Genomic DNA, 25,865 nt, shown 5'->3' with positions numbered 1-25,865 from the left:
TCTGTTTCGCGTCAGCGTCAAGAATCGACAAGAAAACAATTCGCAAAGACCAACCACTTCCCCCTGTGGCAAACAAAGTCTTCCAAGACTGCAAGATACACTATGCAGACGACGACGATTCCGCGAATTGCATTTCGAAAACCAAGATATCCTTTCCCACGTGTACGCGTGGAAAAAGCATCGTGTACTGTGGAAAGTACGTGCATTCACAAACGAATATAGAAAATGGGAAAGAATAAAACGAAGGAAGCTGAGCGACGTGAAGAAAGATGAGGGCCGGTACATACCGCCTTTTTCTGCAATGGAATTTTCCGATCTATTGAGCAGCCACATAATTGACCTTTCGATATACTTTTTTCAAATAATGAATCAACAAGTTCAATAACAAGTTCAAAAACATATATTTATACTTGAGCATATCTGTTACTGAACAATCCTAGAACAGATCCAGCAGCAAAATGCCAATGACAGACAAGAACGATACAATTAAGAATCCAGAGACTTAACGGCGATTGTCAAAAACGCTACTAGCTTCAACACTTCTCAAACAACCTAGTAAATCCTGCACCGCTATTGGAAAATAATATTAAATCTTTAAACTATTCGGAAAGTGACTTGTTCCTTCCTTCTATTTCACGAGACTCGTCTTTTCCTCTCCCAAGAAATCCAACGACATTGTCTCTCGTCGATATACACCACCGATATCGCGCTCGTAGAGAAAAAAGCATGTGTCTACCGTATAAAAGAAAATGTAAAGGATCTGATTCGAAAGTCGTCGCGTTCGAGGATGCCTGGTAAAAACTTCAGCTCGCGCGCTCGTATCTTTCTGTCCCGCCACTTTTAAATAACGCTACTGTACCCTGGCCTACGTGACTAGACTCTCTCCTGTCTGCTTGTGTGCTTGTACACCGATGAATCTTATCAATCACTCGTCGTACAAGGCAGACGAATATTTTTTACCCCTCCCCTTAAATGCTAAATGGCGTTCTTCTGCGACAGGGACACGCGCCATCGCGCAGCCTGTCACCTGACGCAGTTTATAGTGAAATTTTAATCGAAACAGCCCAAGAAATACCTATGGACTGTTAAGTCGACGCCTACATTGTCCGTTTTGCAATGTTTCACGAAGGTGCCTAGAGACTTACAAGTTTCGTAGAAGAGATATTCTACGAGTTAACGATGAACCTCCTGCTGTAGGTACAGATAGGACTGCTAGATTAGATTTGTAGCCGAGATTGTTTTATCTTTTTGCCTATGTACCGCGTACGGAATAGCGATGTTTCTAACGGAAAGATACTTGTCCCTGAATTGCCAAATTTTGTGACAAAGAGGCGCTTTCTGCCTGGACGTCTTGGTGACAGAGGTAGGAAATGGAGAAAATAGTGAAACGCTCGTCTTTCTTAGTGGAAAAGAGTGCGAATTTTATTCCGAGTACGACTATAAATAATCGAATAAATACATAACTGATACCTTCCGATGGAATATAACGCAAATTCTATTCTAGATTTGACTCTAAATGGTAGAATAATTTATCGCTTTAGTGGTAAAAAGCGTAAATTCTATTTTAGATACGCTTGTAAATGGTAGAATAATTTATTTTAGCTATTAAGGTTAACGTCACGGAAGAGCTAAAATTGTAGCTGTTGACCCTAAATCAATTATGTATAGATTTCCCATTTATATTTGGATTTGTTACATTATTTACCATTTCAACTTTTCAATCACCGATCGTTATTTTTCATCCCAATTTATCTAACACGTGAAGCAAATTGAAACCGCATGAAGAAACGTAACAAATTATTTACCAGACTCGATAGCACTAAATTCTTGATCGACCAATTGCACCATCGAATAATCGCACCTCGAATCGTCCACAGGAAACAATGAAAGATTTCACCATTGATTCGAGAAAGGGTCAATCTACATTACAAAAAGTTGTCCAAGATTTTCAAAAGCGGGGGAGTTGTCGATCGCGGTATCCAATTTGTCATTCCAAGAAGCGATTCTGGGTAGTGAGTGATGGCTGCGTATATATATATATACATATATATGTATATATATATGTATATATAAATATATACACACATATATAAATACACACACACGCACATATATATATATCCAATTTATTCCGCAGCCAGGTAGCGAGCACCGGATGAGCATGGCTCGACGTCTTACGTGCCCTGTGTGCTACGAAGGGCCTTCTACAACGAAGAAAGAGAGCCAACCACGCTCACTTTCCTCCACGATCATGTGTTACGGTACCGAAGGACAGACCTGTGCCAAGTCTTTCTGCTGCCAACGTATTTTCGCAGAGTTTGCTCGCATCTTTTCACGCAATCCATCGAGTTCCACTCACGAAGATCCCTAGATCAATACCACGAATACTTTGTTGCAGATTCGTATATAGAACATCCGGTTGCTTTTGACCAAGGATACGACTCGAACGAGTTCTGCATCGCACGTGGTGCCGCCGATGCAAGAGAAAACCTTCGCTTGCTTTTCCTTTGACACGTGACAGATCTTTACAGCCCATCTCGAGAGAACCGACGAGCTTTCAAGGGCAGCATAAACGGTGTGTTACCTTTATCCGAAACGAGCTTAGGACGAGAGTGGTACAAGTTTATGAGGATTGAGAAGTACCCTTTGTAGGAATTGTATTTTTCCGTCGATCGCAGTTAACGAAGATCGTCCATCGAAATACTCGAAATAGCATAGCAGGGTTAATCTCCACGCAATTTCCATCTACCTTAGCAACTGTACCTCGAATCTAACTTCACCCGACAATGATTACAATCTCGTTCTAGATATATTTCGCTGTTCGGATTATCTTAACGAAACCACAAAAACATTCTCAAGAACACCTGCCTTAGTCGCAAATCTTTATCTCTTTATCTTTTCTATCACCAAACACGAAATCCAGATTAGCGCGATTAGCCGGAGCAATTACCGCTGCGGGTCAGGTTTTGCTCTCAAGAGTAGAGCTGAACCGGACGATTAATTAACTCGAAAGCCGCTGTGCGTCGCGATTGCGATAATTAGAGGAACGAGAGGTGGCCGTCGTGCTCGTGTACGCAATTTTCTTATTACCGTAGTGTCGGTTTTCCAGTCTGGCAAGACTGAACGGGAAGGAAACACGGAAAGAAACAAAATTTCCACGCGTTTGTACGCGTCAATGTCGCCGTGGACAATGGCTATTTGCATAAAACATTCCGGCCGGCAACTGTCATCAGATGTCCTATCAGGTGGCAACGGGGTGAGAAAGGAGATCCGGTAACAATGGCGAACAGAGCGGTTGTTACGACTAAGTCCGAGAAAACTTGCATTATTCAATGGCCTCCTGCGGCCGTCAGGAAAATGTAAACGTCTCCTCGTTCCAACTACGCTCGAATAAAATAATTCCTTTCCCCATCGCAGGAAGGAACCGATCTTTTATTTAATCTTCGGGGACTAAAGACTATACGTTTGTCTCTTTTTGGAAGAAACCCGATATATACAGAGTCAGCCATGAAAGTTTAGTTACGTACGTCCAACTGAAGTCGCATTCTCTGTTAGAGAATCTACGTTTACGTTTGCGTATTAACACGAAACCAATTTGCTTAGTATATTAACGTATTTCCGAGAGGAATGGGAAAAATGTAGATATTTACTCGAGGAAAGTGTCGAAATGAAATTACGTCAGAAATTAGAGAATCTTTAATTTTATCCATACCACTAGATCGCGTTATTTCCTTTAAATATATGTGTGCAAGTTCGATTAACAGGTCTTTTTCTAAATTTAAGTAGTAGGTACGTAGACTTTGTATCTTAAGCTTACAAATTACACAAATCTATTTATATAGAACTAATTCGAGGCACGTTTCTAACACGGTGGTTTTCATCGAGTTCCTGCAAATATTAAGAAACAGATAAAAACTAGCGTTAATCAGTAACTAGTTACGTGAGTGAGGCTGGCCTTCGCGAGCTGCAATTCGATTTGGAATTCTAAATTTTCCACCAGCCTTGACAGACCAGCGTATCAGCGTTTCGACGGTTTCCATGGGAAAAACGCTACGTCGACGTGTAACTAAAGTAACGTCAACGCTGACGAAGGTTGAATGACTCGTAACGAAACCGTTAATTACTACAACCGCGATGCGTTCGTTACATTCACGTTTGGTGAAACGTTTCTGTTTTACCGATCCTAGTACTTGCTATAACATTTGATAGACGAGACAAATCTCTGCCTAGGTCTTTTAGTTCTTCTCGTCAAAAATATATTCTTCCCAATAGAAAAATCGATTCTTTCTTTAAAAATCCAGCATTTCTTTCATTTTTTAGTGAAAAATCCACTTTCGCTTTCTCCGAGTTTCGACGAATTCGATTCTATCTCGATCGAACTCAGTTCTATTGAAACAAGCGAATCTCTTTCGCCGATGTTTCCCCGATCCTCTGGTTTTTCATCGAAGAAAATCGCATTGGCGGAAAGCAAAGCGCGGTGGAATGGAATCACCGTGTTAAAACATTTCCAAGTGATGATTCATGATGATCACGCGAGAACTGGAAAACCGTGGAATCAGTGAAAAATTGTGATCGTGTGCGTAACGAGCGCGAACGTAGAGGAGTAGATAAGTGGGTGGACGACGATCCAGCAGCGGGCCAGAGTGCGTGCGTACACGCGCACGTACACACGCCAGTAAAGGAGAATGGAAGGCGGGGGCGTTCAGTGGGGGGGCCTTAATGAGGATGCTGCTGATTATCCAATTCGTAAATTCTCGCTACATTTTGATCGTGCTCGCCGAGCCGCGAGTAACAAGAATTATTCCATGCTCCGTGCCAACCGATTTCCTCCGACGACGTTCCATCAATTTTTCGTGATTTCCACGTGCCTCGTTTATCTTCACCTACTCGACTGTTTTTTAAAAAATCCCGATTGAAATTACAATTACCACTGAACGTGGATAAACACGACAGAATTAAATTTGGTTTTATTCGTTTTCGATTTGAAGCTATTTATGAACAATATATTTGTACGAACGATGTACATATTTGCCATAATGAAATGAATTTCTTAGAGATTCTGTGGCTGTGGAGTATGAGAAGTTCGATCGATGAATCGTTGAATGTTTCTTTCCTCAGCTGACAAGGTTGATCGATATTTTGGTCGGTTCCTTAAAGGAAAGGGAATGTGTACATAGCGCATATTAACCACTTTGCCGACAGCATTGACGCAATTGCATCGTCGAAGTATTCATTGTCAAGGACGAGTCGAGCTTCTTCCTTTGGTCGCAGACGTTGCATTAAAACAGTACAGATTGTATAATAGAAATATTGGGAACGAGGGCTCGTAACGGGACGGAATTTCGCAAGAGAATACTCCACGGTGGCCTTTGCTCACCTCTAGACACCGATCGAAACGGTTGATAACAACTGGACAGATAACAGATGGACAGAATCGCCGTTTAATATTCAACTATTCCGACAGTGTGTCCTCCGAGCGAACATATCGCATCTGTTAAGGCACTACACTTTCTGCGATTTACTCGTCAATCAACCCTTCGAACGAACGATATTTCGATATATGTACTCCGTATTTCTCGCCTCTATGGGTCACCATATAGAGACTAACCAACCTGTCGTTCGTGGAATTCGTTTTTGTTCGTCACGAGACTCGCGCCGCGTGCGTCGAGCAAATTGTATGCAAATCGACTGGCGATATTTTTAGACTATTATATGCGCTCTTGATCAATTGTCCTGTACCTTTCGAATACAGATACGCAGTTTAATACTCAAAAGCCTCTTCCAAGAATTTTCGTACGAGCACACGCTTCGACCAACGTTATCCGTTTTCTTTTTCATTTCTTTCCCTTTTCTTCGCAGAATATTTCATCTCTTTTTTTCGTGGAAAAAAAGTGCCACGAAAGATACTCTCCTCTCTTTCTCCCTAAGATCGGTCACCCTCTCATTTTTTTTTCCTCGCCGCACCGTTTTAAATTTTAAAATAGCGCAACACGCAACGTCGTGCGAGCCGGTCTGCGCGATCTAATCGGACAAGTTATACACGAGTAAGTGCTTATGCAGCTACCGCTCATATTATGCAAGCATCACTCGATGTAAGTGCACCTTTTAGTGTCACAATCCAACAGTTAACAGGACACTACAACCACGCCGTTGGATCGATCGTGTTTCAACAGAGACACAGGTCTGGAATAGCTGATTCCAGAATTCTTTCGACTACCCACATAAACCCTTCCATCTTCGGCCCTCGAGGTGGTAAACAAAATTCCAAGCCATTTTTACATCCTCCCGTAAAACACGAGCGAACCGAGCAAGGATTTTCCGCTGACTCCGCGCGATTCCGATCGACTGCCTGATACTTGAGAAAATAGAATATCCAAATGAATAAAAGAAACTTTATACGTGTGCTCTGCAATCTTTGGAAAATACTATCAATAACATTGTATTCGCGTTCAAAACGACTCAATTCAAGACTTTTGTTGAATTTCATCGATATAGCGTTTGCAACGTGTTCCATAATCAATTGGAAGGCTTAGCGGAAAAGTAAAGCATTTAGAATCATATCATCATATCAAAAACGAGAGAAACAGAAAATTCGTATTTATGTAGAATATATTGTTTTCGATCTCCAAGCGTATGTGAGTGTTCTAACGTTCTAGACCACACGCTCTTCTATTAAAAATCAACTTATACTATCTATAGTTTCCTCAAATTACAGATTCATTCAGTTTATACTATTTTTCCTTTGAGTTTCAGTGTTATTCTACGTGCGATCTAATAGAAAAAAAATTAGTTTGCAACCTAGCGAATGAAGACGTGAAAAAAAGCAAACAAACTTTCTCAAAATAAAGTACAGCTAATCCCACGCAAAAGGGAAAGGGGAAAATTGGCGATTATGATTACAATTACGTTATTCCCCTGTCCGGAAACCTGTTACGCGTTCGTGGCACATATAACCGCGTGCATTAACTATAAAGATGCCCGATGAATATGCCTGCGAGACTGCGGGAAATTCAACGTTCCCCCACAGGCTACTGAAACGCGCGGTGAATTAACGTCACACAAGGGAGCCTCGAAACGTTCCCTCCCTCTCTTCTCTCCTCCACCGCTCACAATAGGTATCTTGTGGCGCGTTAAAACTACAATGGCCGCGTACATGGCTAATTGAAACATTTGCCTGGACGATTACTAGACCGGCCGGGTAAACACACGCGTGAGCGTGTCATTTTCTCACGCCAACACCCGATACCCCGGGACAAATTGCATAGTTACATAGTATATATCGCGATCGTTCGATCGCTTCGTGTATATAAAACGTGAATAATCGTTCGACCTAGGAGTGAGCTCTTCTACGAAGAAAAAATTATACGTTCGTCAACCCTTTCGCTGATAATATTTCTGCTTCTCAGAGGTCGAATTGATCGACTCTAGATTTTTGTCAATTTTTCAATTTCATCGTGAATTTCAGCATAAATTGACGATTAACGTTTGATCGTGCGAATACGAAGCATTTACTTTCGTAAGTTTGTTTACGCGAAGAGAGAATAATAACAGTAAATTCTGTGATAAATTAAAAAAAAGCAAAAGAAAAATGGTATTTGTCGCTCTTTCTCTGCTTTTCGATTTATCGAGATGATCAACGTGGTTCTTAAACCATCTCAATTCGCCACTTTCCGATCAGCTTTCGTAAATCTCTAAAGTTTATTTCAATTCCATATTTTATTCGGTGAAATTATATAAAAGTAGAACTAATATTTGTAACACGTTGAATAAAGCGCAGCGAAAGGGTTAAAGCGAGAAACGGAACTGGAAATCACGGGCCCGTTAATGAATCAATACGATATTGGAGACAAATAAAGCGCGAATCGAACACAAAGGCGATGGAAATATGCGATTAACACCCTTGATTAACTCGCGGCCTGTGCTTCTTATAGATCCGCTATCATTAGCAGGAAAAATCTCCGCGATACTTGTTACGTAGTTTAAAAAGGGTCCCTCTATCGTGTATCCCCTCGCAAAGAGAAATAACATAGACTTTATCTACCCACGTAGAGTATAAAGAAGCTTCTACTAAATACCAAGAAATATTTTTCAAGTTACCGATCTATGCACCAACATTCTATGGTTATCATCGAAGAACATGTTCCATTAGGTCAGATCCAGAAGATCGTCGATTAAAAATGACTAATTACAAACCTTTTCGTTACGCTATCTGTTATTGAAATTGAAAGTATTTTTGTCAAAAGTAACTAAAGCTCTTCTATCACGTTAATTTCCCAAATACAGATCTGAATCGATCCGCAAGGACAGTTAACCCGGAGCATCGACGAGGTTTAACAAGCAAGAACTCTCATTGATGCTCGACGAACCTACGATCGTCCAACGGGCCAGGTGATCTCCAGGTACCGTAAGCGTTTCAAACACAGGGAAAAGTCGAATGGAAAAGAAAAACTCACCTAAGGAGCTCTCCGGATCGGACAGGTCGGAGAGAGAGGGCACTTTCCGCATCGAGGTGAACCTGCCGGAGAGGGCAGGCACCAGGCCCTCTTCCTCGGCGTCAGAGGCCAGCTCTTGTTTCATCAACTTTGCCATAACCGTCAACATGCCGCCACCGTCGCTAATGCTGCCGCCTCCCAGATAGCTGCCCACGCCTCTGGCATCGCGCTGAAAGGAGAAGAAAGCAGAGACTTTCTTTTTAATTCGATCTATTGACAGAATGATACATTGTTGCTCCATGTTTGTTAATATCGATCGTGAACGAGAATCAGATTCGTTAAAAAAAAAGCAAAAAGAATAAATTAGTAACGTTCACATTACCATTATTCTTAACATAAGAGAGCGATGTTAGACAATGTTACGAGTAGTCTAGTTTCACAATTACGACGGACTAGACATTGCTGTTGGCTTATTTAAATTAAAGACGGTCAGTGTTTAGCTATAATTACAGTGTATACGTATATGTTAATGTAATCAGATGTGTATATAGCGTGTACATTTCAGATGATGCATTGGTTAAAGCGACAGTTGTCGGAACATGACATTCATTCTAACTATTATCTCACGCGTAGCTAATGGACGAATCTTACTTAAAGATCATTGCCTACTGTATGTTCCGTAAGCGACAAATCCACGTAACTCTCACTATCTCCGTACTATGATACTATTATGGTATGACGTACAGATTCGTATCTTCTTGGTACAGTTATCGAAACAAGCCCGAGGAGATTCTAGTATGAAAGAACCAAGCCAAAACAAGGATCTGTGAAACATTAAAGAACGAGAAGTAAAACAGCAGACAGAGAAGAGAAGAAACTCGATGAAGAGAGCGATAAGAATCAATGATCGTCGAGGGATGGTGGGTGAAGGAGAGAGAAAGAAGGTCGGGATCGTAGGAAGGTAGGATGAAAGAGTCGCGAGGAGACGGCGTCTCGGTGGAGGCATGAATGGACGGTGAACCTGCTGGAGTTGACGTGCCGGAAGGGGAGAAGAGCGGAAAAAGAGCAACGGTAGGGAGGAGAATGGGCAGAGAACGACAGGAGGTGGAGGGGGCGGATAAAGGAGAGCTCGACGCGGGAGAAAGAAATAAAATCGCTGAATAAGAAACGGGCAACGAGAGAAACGGTACGGGAGGTAGATCGCAAGGCAGAAAAAGATGGAGAAGAAAGGAGACGGATGACCGAATGATCGATGAAGATGGAGAAACACGAGGGACAGAGATATGTTGAAAAGAGACCGAAGGGAAAGAGAAGGGAAGAGAAACCGCAACGGTTTGATCGAGACGAAATTAAACTTTAGGTGGAAGAAAGATGAATGTACCGACGAGGACGAATTTCATGGGAGATTTCATAGAGTTATTACTCGTTTAAAATACATCGTGCTATATACGCTACGTCGAGAAGAATGTTACGAAAATGTAAAAAATTCAAGCTGACCGAGGATGACCGACAAATTAATATTACAGCGATAGCGGTGGGTGGAAAAAGGGAAAGAAAGAAGGAAAGAGAGAGAGAAAGAGAGAGAAGATGCAACAGAGTCGGCGCGCTTGGCGATAGCTACGACCGCTTGACCTTCGTGCGAGGGACTCCAAGTTGAATGAAACGCTGCACAAGAGAGTGACGCAACGGTACGCAATGCAACGACAGCGCTGCGACGCGATGCAACATTCTAACCTCGCCGTACCTACGCTTCTCGTCCCCTCTCCCTATCTGCTCTCTCCTTTTACGCTCTTCTTCTCTCCTCTGTTTCCCTTTACCTCTCTCACGATGCACTCTATCACCAGGTCTCGCCCACCTCGTTGCACTCTCCGCATCTTTCCCCTCTAATTCTTTCCTCTTTTCCCTCCTCCACTGTCGCCGGAGAGCCAGTCCATCAGCCACCCTTCCTCCATCACCAGACGCTCGTCGGTCATAGACGCAGGACCATACCGGTGATGGCACTCCAACCAAGTGCATGGTGCACGCATCAATTCGATAAACTACAGTACATAAATCTCGAATTTACCACGGAAAATATAGGGAACGAGACTTAACTCGGTAAATAACCGCCATCCTGGCGCCACGAGGGTTTTCATGTTGGAGCTTAAGGTGTTTAGATGATAATCAGAGAATCGAGCATCGAGTTACATTTCCTAGGATAATCAGTATTTACATTTGCGAGAAGATATAGATGCCATGAGTATATAATATTTGCATGTATCTACATTATTGATAACTGAACACCAGCGAACATCGAGTATTCAGACTGCTTTTCGCTTCTATCTCCCTACATCGCGTTGCTATCGTTCTAAGTATTCTGTTTTCTAGAGATACCGCTCGCTAGCGCCCACGATACCAACGCTCAATGGAAAGTTTAGAATATGGAAGATTGCATAGGAGTATTACAAGTTCTATGTCTAATAGAACGAGATTTTCCATGGATGAAAGCGCGAAGTAAGAAAAGTGATCTCGCGTTAATGGGAGAGCCGATTAAATCGTGAATCGAACAACGGCCCCTCTGTCTTACACGATAATTATTTTCCCCCACGTATTGCCTGTACACATACTAACGCAACACGTGTATGCAGAGAAGCGGTCTGCTGGTAATTCTTGTCACGCGTTGCTTGCCGTCTTTCTCCGCCAGTTCATCTATCTGTTTACCTATCTCTTCCTCTTTCATCATCGGCATTCGAACGATACCGAGCCGTGTCGATTCGTTCCACTACGTTAGACCTACGTGACCGTACGTTCAGGCCACTTGCTTCCGAACCAAACTGCCAAGCCCGATCCGTGAGACCAGCCATCGAGATTATTTTAGTATCGTGTAAGCAATAGAACATACGAGTCTCGATAAAGCTATCATTTTGATTTACATCTTCATCATTTTTTCCTCTTATGTATTTTTTATCCTATTAACCGTGTCATCCTTTCGTCAGAATTTCTGCAATCACGAAATTTAGAGTTAAAAAGATCAAATTAATCTCAGACAGTTTGATTTTAATTCTTTCCAATGCACATATGATGTGCATTTGTTTTCGAAAGAAACGAAAGTTTGACGAACAATAAACGAAGAGATTAATGCCACGGATTAACAGATTAAAGTGAAACAGTAATGATTAAACTACGGATGTTTATACGTTTACGAGACATTACACAATGCGCGTAATACGACAAAGTACCTATACAAAATATTTGCAATGTAACAGCTACGATAGATCTTAATTTAAATGTTTACAACGAAAGATGAACATCGTTTATAATTTGCACAAGCAGCAGTCTAGAAACGATAAGTCCAAGGTTTTCCGTATCTTTTCCTCGTACATTTATGTTCAACGAGGTTGGACGAGAAGAAAACGTGGATAAGAACGGAACATCGTCTACGCGAATTCACTTACCGCGATCGATGAGTGCGCATTGTACTCGCGCCTAGATAAATTAATCGTCGTACGAATTGCGAACGATACAATTCGCAATTATTTCTCGGAAATCGGCGTCGTCTATCCCCGAGCCAAAACGTCACGGTATACAGCTCCCACTCCTTTATTCTTTACAATTAACGCAACGAGTATTCATCACCGTTGAAACATTCGGGCGAGCCATCTATTTCTTTTCTAAGAAGAAAGAAAACGAACACTCATTTCCATTTTAGATAATGTCCCCTCCCTACAAAACATTAACTTCCACGAATTCCCCAAAACCCTAACAGATAACTTTATCGTTTTATTGGAAGAATACGCGTTGCCTCGGTGTGTACGGTTATCATTTTATAGCACAGTTTATATTTATTTTATAGCACGATTCTCTGAACCAGTCGGATCGTAGAGCACGATCGGAGCGGTAGGAAAGGGAATATCCTCGTGTAAAAGCGTTAAGCTTCCATCTTCGTGCACAAAGTCCGCACCTTTGGGCAGCACGACGACCTGGTTCGTACAAGAAACTCGGCATTATACTCCATCTGAACGGACTCGAACCGTTCTCTGAATGAGTGAGTAACAGAGTCTACGAAGAAGGGGGACAGAGAGGAATCGTCGAAAGAGAAGCGAACAGACGAAGAGGGAGCCGGCTAAGAGACTGTGTTCTCTGACTGACCGAGAGGACCAACGGCGAAAGCCAAGAGAGAGAAGATCGTCGAATACGCCCTTGAAAGGAAGAAACGAAAAGGAGCTATTAGCACGTTTCACGTCTACCACGATCGCCAGCTATTTTTACCCCCCATTTGCTTCTACGTTTCTTTCTTTTCTCTTCGCGCTCCTTCATCGTGTGGTAACATATTATTCTGAAACGTTTCGGCATGGAAATTTAGTCGGAGAGTTATGTTTCTTGAATCTTTGCCATTAGTTTGGGAATCGGGCTACAGCTGAGGTTGCATTCGTAGAACAAATGTTGCAACCGAACTTCGTTCTCCGAGCAAAGATCGGCAATATTTCTTTCTCCCGATTCGAATCAAAGATATCGATATCGAAACGCTAATAGAAATGAGATTCCATTTATATCCAATAACGATAGAAATCGAAGCAACAATTTGTGGCTGATTTTTAGCGCTAATGAAATTATTGAATATTTAATTCCACGTTTCATTCGCTTAATTGGATTCGGACGGCAGTTCAGTTAATTGGCCAGTAACTAAAATTTCATCCCAATAAGTAGAGTTCTATCGTGACTTCGAAGAATACTAGAAAGATCGTTCTAACCAATTGGCTTCAGAGCGAGCCAAGAAGCCAAGGAAAAAAGACAGACGACCCAAGAGAAATATCGAACGAGTTCACCGAGCAATAGGCAAGATTGTTTCAACCAACGTGCGAGCAAAAATAGACGTCGAACCGCGTTCCCAGTAATGGTCCTTTCAGACATGTAAATCTATTCGAGCCACGCAGCAGCAGGAGCAAAAACGGTCGAAAATATTTTTCCAAGATCGAATCGTGGCTCGGCCACTTGGAGACTCGTCTAAAAACCATTGCATCTTTAAACATTCAACGTCCAATTCAATGAAACCTGCAAGTCGCATCTTGATTCGATTATCTCGATCGCACGAAATAGAAACTAGTATGTATTTCGAACGCAGAGAATCCGTTCAACGTCGAGATTTCAGTCGGTTCACGGCGATGCATCGTGAAACATTCGTCGGTTCCTTAACGAACGATATCGACAACTGGAGACGTGTGTCAAATGAAAAATGAACGGACGAGACGTTCGGCTGTTCATGTTTAACGCGAGCAATTCCATTAATTGACAGCGTGATTATAGATTAAAGACAAAGTAATATAATTAGCAGATAAATGCAACAGCAGCTGCGAAGTAATCGAGAAGGTCGAGACACTGAATGGAAATATGTCTTAAATATTTTAAAAGAATCTCTGATCAAGTCGCGAGAATGATTCTTTCGCTTGCAAAGTCTTTCGACGAACTTCCAATTGATCCAAAGCCAATACGAAGATAGTCAAGCGCTGGTAGAATACAGTAGTTACGAAATTGAGCGCATTTCAATGGTCAGACATACCGTCAATGAACGTAATATCAATGTTTTCTGAGACCGAATGTCGCCTGATTGCACGCACGTGGACTACGATAAGATAAGGCCTCGCGAGGAAGCGTTCAACATTACCATTTTCGATCCAAGATAGTCGATAAACCGGTCAAACGTTAAACTCGCTAATTCCAGCCTATCTTTTCGTCGATATCGTCAATGAACAATTGCGAAACGTAATTATATAAACAGGATATTCGCTAATGGACACGAATTTCAAAGCGTAACTAAATCAGGTTAAAAAAAGGGGTATTACTATTCTGTTTTATAGTGTCTTATAGATGTAATCGGGGAAACGAATCGATCGAGTAGTATTACGAGGGAATAGGGTCTCGATAGGCCCGAGTAAGTATCATCAATGAACCGAGAACGAGAGAAAAACGTCGATGAACACGTAACGTCCGCCATTCATCGTCCCATTCGCTATTTATACGCAGCTTCTATTTATCAGGGATGAATGACAGAAGACACGCACGATTAAAAACTTTTCCGCTACATCGACCTGGTTGCCGTAGCTAGCGACGTAAATATGCACCGAGCATGGATTTTATTACCCCTCGTTAAAAGCCGAAAGGTTAGCCTCGTATATTTAGAAGTTCGTGAATAATCGTGAACCTCTTTCTCTCTCTCTCTCTCTCTCTCTCTCTCTCTCTCTCTCTCTCTCTGAGATCGATCGCAAGCAAATCTATCTAGCGAGATGAATACTCTTTCATATTGGCTTCGTCGAGTTCCTTGAACGTTAGTTTCATTAGAAACTAGAAAACGTGAAATAAGAAAAATGAAGGGACTCCAGCGAGGAGGATGATCGTTTCAAAGTTCAGAGCGATACAAGCGACTTAACTTAAAATTTCAATACTTAAAAAGAGACTATGTATAACAATAAAGGTATAATAATTCGCTTTACGTATGTTTCAAATATTAAATCTTAATTACGTTGCTTCTGTATTATCCTTAACGCCACAGATCTTCTTTTCTTAATACTATAGATGATATTAGAATCTTGGACCGACGTAGCGTGATTTGAAAGAAAAAGAATCGTGGGAGATTCGAGTCGATCGTCCGAATGCGAGCGGGGGATCGTTTTTCGACGAGTTCCGCGGAGGACTTCCGGCAGAGAAGCGGCCAAGTGGCCAGTTCCTGCGCTGACAACAGCTGTCCTGCTTTCCTCTTATTAAATATTCATCGACAGATGGCCTCGGAACGAAACACTGGATAACTGTGAAATTTGACAGTGCAAAGATTACGTGATGCAATTCGTAAATATTTGCAAAGGAAACAGGATGATTGTAGACTGTAAATGTCAAGTGGACAACGCGATGTTCCAGGGTATCATGAATCGAGAAAGGCGCTTCTTCAACGTTCTCTTCGAATAACTGTAATAACCAGGAGCAAGAAGAAAATATCCTTTGACATATTTCCTCTCAAAAAAATCGAGAAAACCAATGGTTGGCTCGTCCGATCTATCAAGACCAGTATTGTCAGGGGAAAACAGGTATAATCAGTATGCAGCGGGAAGCTAGGAAAGGAAACGGATGCACCACGCCCAAATCGTTTAATCCTGAATCGATGGCGAGCGAATGGGCACGATTGCAAACGGCTAATTGTTCTAGACAGGCTCTTATCATCAATCTGGTTCAAATTCCCCTATATTACTTCCTCTCTTCCACTACTATTCGTCATTCGAATAACCAAAGATATAATCAACGCTCAAAATAGAGTACGTGTCCCCTATCAAACTTTCAACGTTTCCCTCTAGAAAAAGAACCTACCTTCTGTCAAGAAAACGTGACCCACGCATCTCCAAAATAGTCTTTCATAGAAGCAAGAACTGTTGCGAGAAACCTCTGAACGAAACGAAACTGAATCATCGCGCTTCTAAAAGTCATTCTAAAAATTCAATTTCAATCTTGGACGGTGAGTTGCATTAAGCTTCTACGTGTGACAGAGGGTTCCCTCCTAACGCATGCATCGCCACGAGATGTCCGTTAGATTGTATAACGACGTTGCTCTCCTCCGTCAACCCTCGGCTCGTTAATGAAAAGAAGCAAAGTCGACAGAGAGAGGAGGGGAGTGGAGCAGAGGCGAAGAGAGGACAACGATGCACCGGGCGCGAGAGAGCGTGTGACGTAGGTGAGGCAACGGTGCATGCGACTAGAACGAACGGCGCATGCAGAAGGTCTGGCTACATGATGCGAGAAGGGATGCTATTTCTGGCGACTTAGATTTCTCCTTTCTCCTCCCCCGAGCACCGGCAGCCGTGCACGCGTTTCTTCCCGCCTGTCCCTACATCCCGTTCCTCTTAACTAACTCACCGACTTTCCCGTCTCTTCCACGTCCCTTTCGCTTTCGAAGGATTACTACTCCTCCTTCCTGCTGCTACCACCTTTTTGCTTCTTCCTCCCTTCGAGCTAACCCGTTTACGATTCCTACGGGATGATTTCTTTCGACGAATGACACTGCGGAGATGGAGTAGATCTTTATTAATTTGTCAAAGTCCATCGATCTTAGTCGTAGAACAATACATCGTCGTAATACGTACGTCGCGAAAATAGACTTTCCACTTTAAAATATTACACAATCTTGAAACGTAAAAGACGAACGTATCTACGTGTTATCCACCATATTGGGTTTGTATCGAGGAACAAGTCGGTTGCTCAAACTCGAAGCAAAAGTGCGTAAACTGGCAGTAAAGTCGACCTGATCCGAGCAGTCGGAACAGATGGGGGCCAGCAGACGCTAAACAAGGCGAAACCAGACGAAGAAACGGCGAGAAGACGCCTTCTTCGAGCACCAGCGGACCGAGACAACGACCAAGGAAGAGGTGAGAGAAGAGAACGAGACTTACACGCGGTTCGATTAACTGCCTAACGAAACTTAAAATGCAACGTGAAATCGCCTGAACATCCATTACACGACCGTATACATAGCTATTCGTTTAATTCGAAACTTGTATAAACCCATTACACGATGGTCATTTACATAGTCTTCCAACCGAGCTATCAATTAAACATCACGCCTTACATAAGCGCGCACGCTATCCAAGATTTCGTGTCTGCCCCGACAGAGGAGCCCGAAGGAATATAAAACAAAGAGGAAATAGTAGGAGGAAGAACAAGGAGGGAGCACACGGCAAAAGAAAGAAGAGAGCGATCGAACAGGCGAGGACAAAGAGAGACCGATGGTCAGGGCGCAACCGAGTGAAACGAGGAGGAAGAACAGGACAGAGAGAAGCACGCAAGCACGCAGAACGGAGAAAGAAGGATCGAGAGTAAAGGAGAACGCGTTAGAAGTGTTAGACGGTGACCACGTGAGGTCAGGGAGGAATGGAAGGGCGAGAGGGGATGAGAAACGATCGTTGGCTCTACGTTCATTCATGAAACGAAGGCGGAGAGCAGCTACGGAACGAATTGTTACTGGCACTCGTACAATCGCAAGCTCTGCCAACGGAGTTGCCAACGTCAACTATCACCGCGAAAATAGAGCAGGATTCGCCTATTTCGGACGGTCCTCTTCTCTCTCCTTCTCTATCTTCTATTTAATAGAAACTATCGCGTTTCCTGTACGATAATGCCCCTAACGAGCCATCACAGTTAATTAATAATTTGCAAAACGATGCAGCATACTTGTCCGATGTTGGAAAATTTCCGCTGCTCCCTGGTGGTTTTAGTAGGATTGTCTTTTCGAATGAAATATTCGAGAAGTTTGCCAAAAAAAATCGTCGATCGTGGTTAGGCTGTTCTTTAAGTAAACGTATTTAGTTACAATCTAAAAAGTTCAAAGCCATCCGTCAATCTGTCCACCGAACGTAGCAATTCCTCGAATATCACGCTGAGAATAGCTAGCTCTTCTTAACTATGCATAAACAATTTACATTCTTTTCCACGAGACTAATAACAACTATAGGTAGATGGTTCGATATAACAGAAACATTCGAAGCAGCTTCTGGCATTCCATTATCTTTTACAATTTTTACATTCCTTTCTATTTTTGCGCAAACCGTAGTTTTCATCCTGAGAATAAAACGAAAGGAAAACGATCGCAAGTTCGAAGTGTCGCATCGATGACAATTACACAATGGAAATGGCTGGCAGCGCGAGCGGCGACATTAAAAGGAAGTTCCGAAAATAACGCCGCGACGCGATCACGCGGCTGCAGAATCCCAGATCAAAACAGAGATCAAACCTCTCACATTTCGAAATTGCGCGCCGTTTCAGATTTAGACCGGGTGTAATTAAGCGTCACCTGTGGATCGTGTGAGGTTAAAAGCGTCGATCGTCTTCCTTCCGTCTTTGCTCCGCTCGAGTGAACGATCAAAGAGTATCACTGACCTTGATGGATCTGTGATCGATCGGGTAACCTTTCCTGGTACCAGGACTCTCCTCGTAGAAGTCCTGTTCCTCCTCCCCGTAGTCGTACAGGGATTCCATATCCATATTGGCTGCAAAAAGATTGTATTTTAGCAAAGAATATCAAAATCAACGTATTTTAACTCCTTGCCTTATACAGTATCCAATTATACTCGCGATGAACAAGTATTAACAAAGTTTTCATTTTATTATATTATATATTTATTATATATATATTTTATTAAAATTTCATTCCAACTTCATTTTTAATTCATAAGATCGAAGATTAAAAATGTCGTAAAACAAGGAGTTAAAGGCTTTTATAGTTATTCCATTCTATAAGTTGGTTTCTGCACAACGTATAGCGTACGAATAAATTTGCTCGTTCCTTCACGAAGGAACGATCGCTTGGCGTGCAAAGGGCGTTTTGTTCGAATCACCGCGTGTAAATTCGATATTTAGGCGGTGGCTGCACGTGAAAAGCATAAGTCGCGCTTTGGACGCTTAATAGCGGTCGCAACTCGCCTTAAAAACAGACATTCCCCGTGCAACGAACGCTCGCACGCGCCTCTTGAACGCGGCCTGGAGATGCTAAATCACCGTTCCTTTTTATTTGCAACCTGCACAGTAAATTCTCTTCCACATGACGTACCTACTCTTCCACCCGAGTCTTCCTTTTACCACGCTGGTTGCTCTAAAACGCGAGAAATCATCATGCCTGTTGCTCGCGACCAAACGAATACCACGATTCGACTTCGCTCTCCCAGCTTTTCGTCTTTGTTAGAAAATTATTTTCCATAATTTCTAAAAGACTCGAATACCAAAGAAAAGAGTCAAAGCTGCAGTTAGAATACAGAATAGGATAAGGTGATTCAGACAACAACGGAATATAAGGTTTAGCAAGAAGCAAGTTAGAAGTGCAATTTTTAAAAAGATTCACGCGGCAAGGGGGATGCGAGGAACTACAGGCACTAACGTAGGAGGTTTTCGAACTCTGGTTTCTACAAAGATCAGGTTACTCCGGCTGGAAGCCCAAACGACAGATGGTAGGTGGAAAAGTGCTCGAGCACCGCCATCGACTCTCACGGCTCTTTGTACACGGCCGAAATACTCCTGCTTCACAGCCTACAAAGCGCCTCGCAATTCAACCTTCTTTTTTAACTCTCTCCCCGATACAAGGTGCCAATAACTTCTCAAAAAGAAAGAGTAGATACGTCTTTTCATTAGAAGCACAGAAACGTTTTTGAAGGAAGATCAACCATGGGCCTATCGTGTGAATTTATCTTACAGCTGACAAACTTTTTGTTAACTCTTCGATAAATGTTCTTACGACAAGTTAATTGGATGGAATTTAATTATAGATAACGTTTGCGACAATGTTGCGAAGGCTTGACCTAAAATAATTTCAAGGATTTCCGCCGAGGCGATCAACGAAATCCTCACTCCCACGATGTTGTTTTCAACTACGGCATTAATAACGCTTACAATATTCATTCGGTGATCCAGCTGATAGCGACTCTTATCTCCAAGTCGCCTATCGATTTAACTCGCCGGAAGATACGATTTCTTGGATTCGTTTATCTAAACAGAGACTTTTGAAAAACGACCACTAGCGAAGAACAAAGGAAAGATTCAAGCCCCCCAAAAAACAAATTCAGCAAATTAATTATGAGCTTACATACTGATAAAAAATACATACGTGTTCCCAGATAAATTGATATCAGAATAACCACCTACCATTATCGATTGGCCAACTTCAAATCACTTTATTGCGCGACAAGGAAAACCATATGTCGAAAGAGCAACTTTGACATTGATCAATGATCATCCTTCGGCTGAAGGGCTAAAGATTCTTCCAGGATTTGCTGCAAAATATTCCAATGGAAATTTGCTTTGTTATATTGAGTGCAAATTATGTCTGGTTATCTCTCGATCTTTCAACGATAGATAAGACTCTGCTTGATGACTGATTACTATTAAGAATGAAAGAAAAAATAATTAAATACATTAGAATCAATGCAGGTTTTATTAAGAATTTAATTATGTGTTTTGCAATATATAAAGTTTGGTACGAAATATTATGCGTTATATGCTGAAATCAAACAATGGAATAATACAGAACTAAGAGCCCAAAACGTAGACTCCAAATACGTTACAGAATGTAATTACTGAAACATGTATACATTATATGTGTACATTATAGATATACATTATACACATACATGTTTCCTATATTTCATGGATATACCTGAAGATTATCAGTGGGACTCTGAAAGGGAACGCGATCGGTTTCCAGCTTTAAAGTGTTCAGCCGACTTCCGAGCAAACACAAGGATGCCGTTTCCACTCAGAAGCAGTTACCTGCATTTCCGAAGAATGAAAGTGAAAGAAAAGATCGTTCGATACAGACGGGTAAAGTCGTAGCGCTGTTGGTTTATTTACTCCACGAATTCCTCATTCGCATACAGGGAGGCATTCGCCAATAGACACAGCTCTACCACACAATACCTATGTAATATAACATATCGAATTTTCTACCTACTAACTGGAACAAAGAAAAAAGAAAGAAGAAGGAATGCCTCACTCTAATGTTTCATGCACACACGTAACATCGAAGTTACTGAGTTAGAACTACCTCGAGAACTCTTGCATTTTCTTGACCATGAAATGGAACCGAAATAGGAAAGACAAGAGGGAAAGAAGACAAATGGCTACTTTTACTAATGTATCTTTAAACATAGTTTCAGACGCAGTTCTTCGTTTGAAAAGTTATTTGAGCTATTTATCATAGCTATTTATAACTTAATTAAAGTTTTACATAAGATTATAAGGGTTATATACCTTTATCTTAAACAAATTTATTATCCTTCCAAAAGAACTCCACGATTGAAAGATAATTTTATTATATCTTGTGATTATGCAATATTAACGATATCCTTGGAAATGGATGCCCATTTTTTTTTTAAATTAGTTAACAATAATATAAGAATGTAATCAATACAATAAATTTGAACTCCAAATAAAGGGAAAATAATACTATTTTGAAAAACACTACAAAAAGTTGAACTATTTTCATAAAAAGAAATTTATGACTTGCTACCGTTTTGAGCGATAACAAAATGGCGGAAAGAACAAGTATGTACAAAATTCTTACGTCCGTTTCGTTTTTCTGAGACACCGTGTATAAACTGGATCGTCCTTCGAGAAGCTGGAGTGTCTATTGTTTCAACTCCGGCGAAAGAGCAATATAATATCTTTCGAGAAGCTGCCGCTGGGTTTCCAGATGCGGGCAGACGTTCCTCCAGGTTCTCCATGCACGAGATGCATGGACCCGTATGCAAGTTTCAGCACCCACGAAGGACCCATATGGGGAAAAATTTCATTACTCGCTTGACTTTCGAACTTATTAAAACCGACATGATATTTCTTTTCCATTCATAACTTCCGAATTCGTAACACCAACTCAACCCGCGCCACGAACTACCGATGCACTACTGCCAGCTTAAAATTTGAACGTTAAGAAAAAAACGCTTCGTTCGAGAATCGAAGGCACGCTATTATCGAACGATTGTCACTCGAACTCGTATTGTTGCAAACATCATACAATTGGCTATACTCTGTTGAACGAGTCAAGTCAGGAGTGGTGAATAACATCACGTGATCAAAAAGGGCAAAACAGGATCGATTGTCAATCTTGAGTTTTAAGATATAAAATGGAAAGTTATTTTTTCCGAATAAGTGTATTTTTTAAAATCTATCGACTTAGATTCGTTGCCAATTAACCAAACAAATTTTACTAAGCAGCTAGATTAGAATTTTCTACAATCCCTGAAGAGTATAATTTACTAACAATTACCGAGCAATAGTTGACCGATTAATCAGTTGTGTATATGATAAATATACTGATCTGTTAAAGAAAGAAGCAACAATTTACCTCAAAGTGGAAGTTCTCTCTTTTTCTAGTTTTTCCAACAGAAAGCATATTTGGCAAAACAAGAATCGTCTTGTCTCTAAACCGATCAACGCGCAACGGTTTCTTTTTCTCTTTCTCTAGCATACATGCTCCCTCTCCCCTTTATATTCTTTCCTCACATCTTCTTCTTCCTCCCTTCTTCCTTTCTATCCCTCGTGCGATGTCAGAACGTTCGCGGAGCTTTGTCATCGTGGTGTCTTCTCTGGCCTTTGATATTTGTCGCGTCTTTGGTAGAAAGAAGAAACAGTCGAGAGACAAACGAGGGAAGAAGCATGGTAGGTCGCAGCGTTGCCATGCTGTACTCCCCGAGATCCGAGAAAGTGTACAAAAACCATTCGACCCACCAACACCGAGGGCATCGCGTTCCTTTTTTAAATTGCCAGGCTAGCCATCCCCTCGTATGCGTTTAACTTACACTGTCCAACACACTATTTCTCTCTCTCCCCCTTGCGTTTCCTATCTCTTTACCCCCTCCTCCCCCTCCTCCTCCCTTGCGCTCTTTTTCTCTCGTCTCTGTCTGTATGTATACCAAATACTGTTCGACGGAAATATTACCTACACGCGTTACCAGCGAAATATGTTACGCAGACACCGTAGAAAAAATGATCCAGATCTGGCATAAATTATTTGTCAGAGTCTAAAATATTGGGTTAAATATTCCACAAAAATACAGCCTAATATTATCACACTATCTAGATTAATGCTTTAGTAAAGATCGATGAATTTTTATGAGCTCGACTAGGTTGGCAATAATGATCTATTGGATATTTCTGTACGAGACTAGTCTCAGGATATAAAAACTAATGAGATTTTTTTACATATATATTTACATCATTATGCGTTATCTGTAATAAAAATCACAAATAATTGTAAAATGTCGTAATAGAATTTCATAATCGAAGTGTTATAAGATATGTTCATTCGTTAAACGCAATATCGATTCTGTATCACTCGATATATTGTATCTTGTAGTGCGTTATCGATATATTTATTTTTTGATTTATAATTATGTATGCAAAAAAACAATTTCCGACACACCTTACTCAAAGATTATTATTAAAAGATTCCACAAACGAACAGTAAGTACGTTGGTCGAAATGATAAAAAAAGAAATAGCAAGTAACGTAAAATGTGATACGATTATCAGGTACGAGATATTTACGATCGATACGAATCAATGCGAAAGGCTTAATCTTCGAAATGTTCTTACAAACATCGAGAGTCGAATTTCACTTTGAAAGAACCTTATTTGAAACATGCCAATTACATACATATGTATATTCGAGTCACGACCGAGTACAATAGAATCGTTATCTCTATTGTGCAATCAATTTTTCTTCAAATAAATATATTTCAAGCGAGACAAAGATATGAATAATAAACGATATGACGTAAGTAAACGAATATCTCCTAAATCGTACGGTAGGCTTACACAAGATAATACGTTCGTGAATACAATACTACGAAAGCTATGATATAAAAGAATTCGTTTTGTTACACAGAGGTGACATCAAATACAAAAAATAAAATGTAACCGCATATTTAAGGAAAATAAAACTTCTATTTATTTACCTCCAATTCGGCTCCAGCCGATAGAAATAAACAAATAAAACCTGTGACATGCCTGTACATGTAACGTACTTAGATTATAATATACGTATCTTAATTTTCCGTGGGATGCAAAGTAACCAAGAGAACACTCGTCAAAACAAATATACGCCTGACCGAACGTAGGCGTATACTTTTCTGACGCTACGTTCTACCCTGTTGTAATATTTTAGAATTTCTTCGTCTCGTTTTGCTACATCGTTTTCATAGTAAAAAAACTCGAAACTCTGGCCTAACATAAGACCAATACAATTCAGAAGTTTCGAAGATTTGCGTTCGCGCGCTCGTATCACGCAGAAAGCGCGCAGGTGGACTGTCTTTTAACGTGTTCACTTACCTGTTCTCCAACGTAAAATCCAGTGAAGAGCGCAACCGTGTCAATTGTCCAGATAATGTCCACGAAAAACACCAAACAGGAATCGAACACAAAACAACAATCACGTGTACGACTGTGAGGCGCACGCACATCGGCAGCACTAACGCGGTATACCCGTACACAATACAGATTACAAATATATTATGGCCACGGCTCAGGCGTTCATGAATGAAACTAAAAGCGGGTTCACCTCCCCACCCCGGGGCACAGTGCCTTTAGCCAATCACTGATGGGCGAACGTATTCTCCTCTGTGATTCGTTGTCGTATTCTGCGCATTCCGTTGGAACATTACTGCAGTCGGGGTATACAAATAATAGATGGTTCACACTAACTTCAATTTTTACCTACTATTTTATTAATGTACATTATAAAAATTAAAATGTAAACTTTTAAAAATATAAATCTGAAATACAAACATGAGCTCGATAGGGTGGACCAATTTATACCGATACTATTATTATAAATATATAAGTATTAGCTAGAAATAGATAACTAAATAAATATTTTGATCTTTTTGATAGATTTATTTTTAAAATATTAATATCTTTAATTTATTATATTGTGCAATTTTAACCAATCACGTAGCCTGTTGGTGGAGTTTATTATACATAAGTAAGAGTGCGTTCTATATATTGACATATATTCTAGGGTAACGAATAACGACAAGTACCTCGTAGGTTCTGTCCGAATAAAAAGGTAAAGGTGTAGTACTTTAAATTCATATTACGACTTTAACAGTATTATTTATCTTTTTTGTATCTCGACAAGTTTTTATCATGCTTTATTCTGTTTATTACATCTTATGTAATAAACGTAACCTATATTACATAAGAGAAATCTTGTATAGCATTTCCTTTATTTAGAAATTTGAATGTATATGTTAAACAATTTTCGTTATTGACTTTGTTTCTTGTCATTTATCATTTTATCATTTTTTCATTTAAAGTTAAATATGCATTTTATATTCGATTTGTTAAGGAAAAATGCTTATCCAGAGAGTCATTACAAGTGTACCAAAAGTTATCAAACGTGACATTGGTATTCTTGCACCAGCACTTCAAAAAGCAACGGATCCTATACAACAACTTTTCTTAGACAAAATACGGGAATATTCTGCAAAAAGCGCGTAAGTAAAAATAAAATATCTCAACACAAGTGTCCTAATATCAATTTATGTCTTAATATCAATCCATAAATTTAGTGGTGGAAAGTTAGTTGATGCTACTCCTGAACTTGAAAAAGAGAGGAAATCTGAGCTTGATAGAATTCGGAAACAATATGATATAAAGGGTGATCCAAAAAACTTCCCAAAATTTAAATTTGAAGGTATGCTCATTACTTAAATTATTAATAGGAGTTTATATAGTATTTTATATTATATTAAACGAGTTGAAAGTCTTGCAATTATAAAGTATTATAAAACATGAAAGATCTTTTCTTTCAGCTCCAGTAGTGGAAAAATGAATATATTACATAACTCTTTACAAGTATATATAAAACTAGAATATTAAAATTGTTATACTTGATAAATAGTTGTAGAAATATATGTATATGTAAAATTATAAA

At 40.5% G+C, this 25,865-nt stretch overlaps 2 protein-coding genes across 6 annotated transcripts in view; one reads left to right on the top strand and one right to left on the bottom strand.

Moving 5' to 3' along the window:
• Positions 1-24,453, bottom strand: part of LOC117214447 (ETS-like protein pointed) — a 143,702-nt gene extending 119,249 nt beyond the window's left edge. For 2 of the 5 annotated variants that reach the window (XM_033460563.1, XM_033460568.1), the window contains exons 1-3: positions 24,260-24,453; positions 18,324-18,433; positions 8,454-8,661 (exon numbers count right to left, since the gene is read on the bottom strand). In XM_033460563.1, coding sequence (XP_033316454.1) covers positions 8,454-8,661; positions 18,324-18,428 — 313 coding nt within the window. In that variant the 5' untranslated portion in view covers positions 18,429-18,433; positions 24,260-24,453. Of the gene's footprint in view, positions 1-8,453; positions 8,662-10,249; positions 10,322-18,237; positions 18,434-24,259 lie in introns of those variants that run through there. The other 3 variants (XM_033460566.1, XM_033460565.1, XM_033460564.1) reach the window with 3 other exon arrangements.
• A 128-nt stretch (positions 24,454-24,581) lies between these two features.
• On the top strand, positions 24,582-25,865 carry LOC117214461 (ATP synthase-coupling factor 6, mitochondrial). Its single transcript, XM_033460592.1, has 4 exons — positions 24,582-24,995; positions 25,278-25,425; positions 25,501-25,625; positions 25,744-25,865. Exons 2-4 carry the CDS (start codon positions 25,283-25,285, stop codon positions 25,761-25,763), a joined length of 288 nt encoding a protein of 95 aa, XP_033316483.1. The 5' UTR covers positions 24,582-24,995; positions 25,278-25,282; the 3' UTR covers positions 25,764-25,865.

This window comes from Bombus bifarius, unplaced genomic scaffold, assembly GCF_011952205.1.
Source record: "Bombus bifarius isolate JDL3187 unplaced genomic scaffold, Bbif_JDL3187 scf7180000009200, whole genome shotgun sequence".
NCBI lineage: Eukaryota > Metazoa > Arthropoda > Insecta > Hymenoptera > Apidae > Bombus > Bombus bifarius.
Note: the sequence above shows the minus strand (reverse complement) of the source record. Positions and strands in the feature narration are given on the sequence as shown.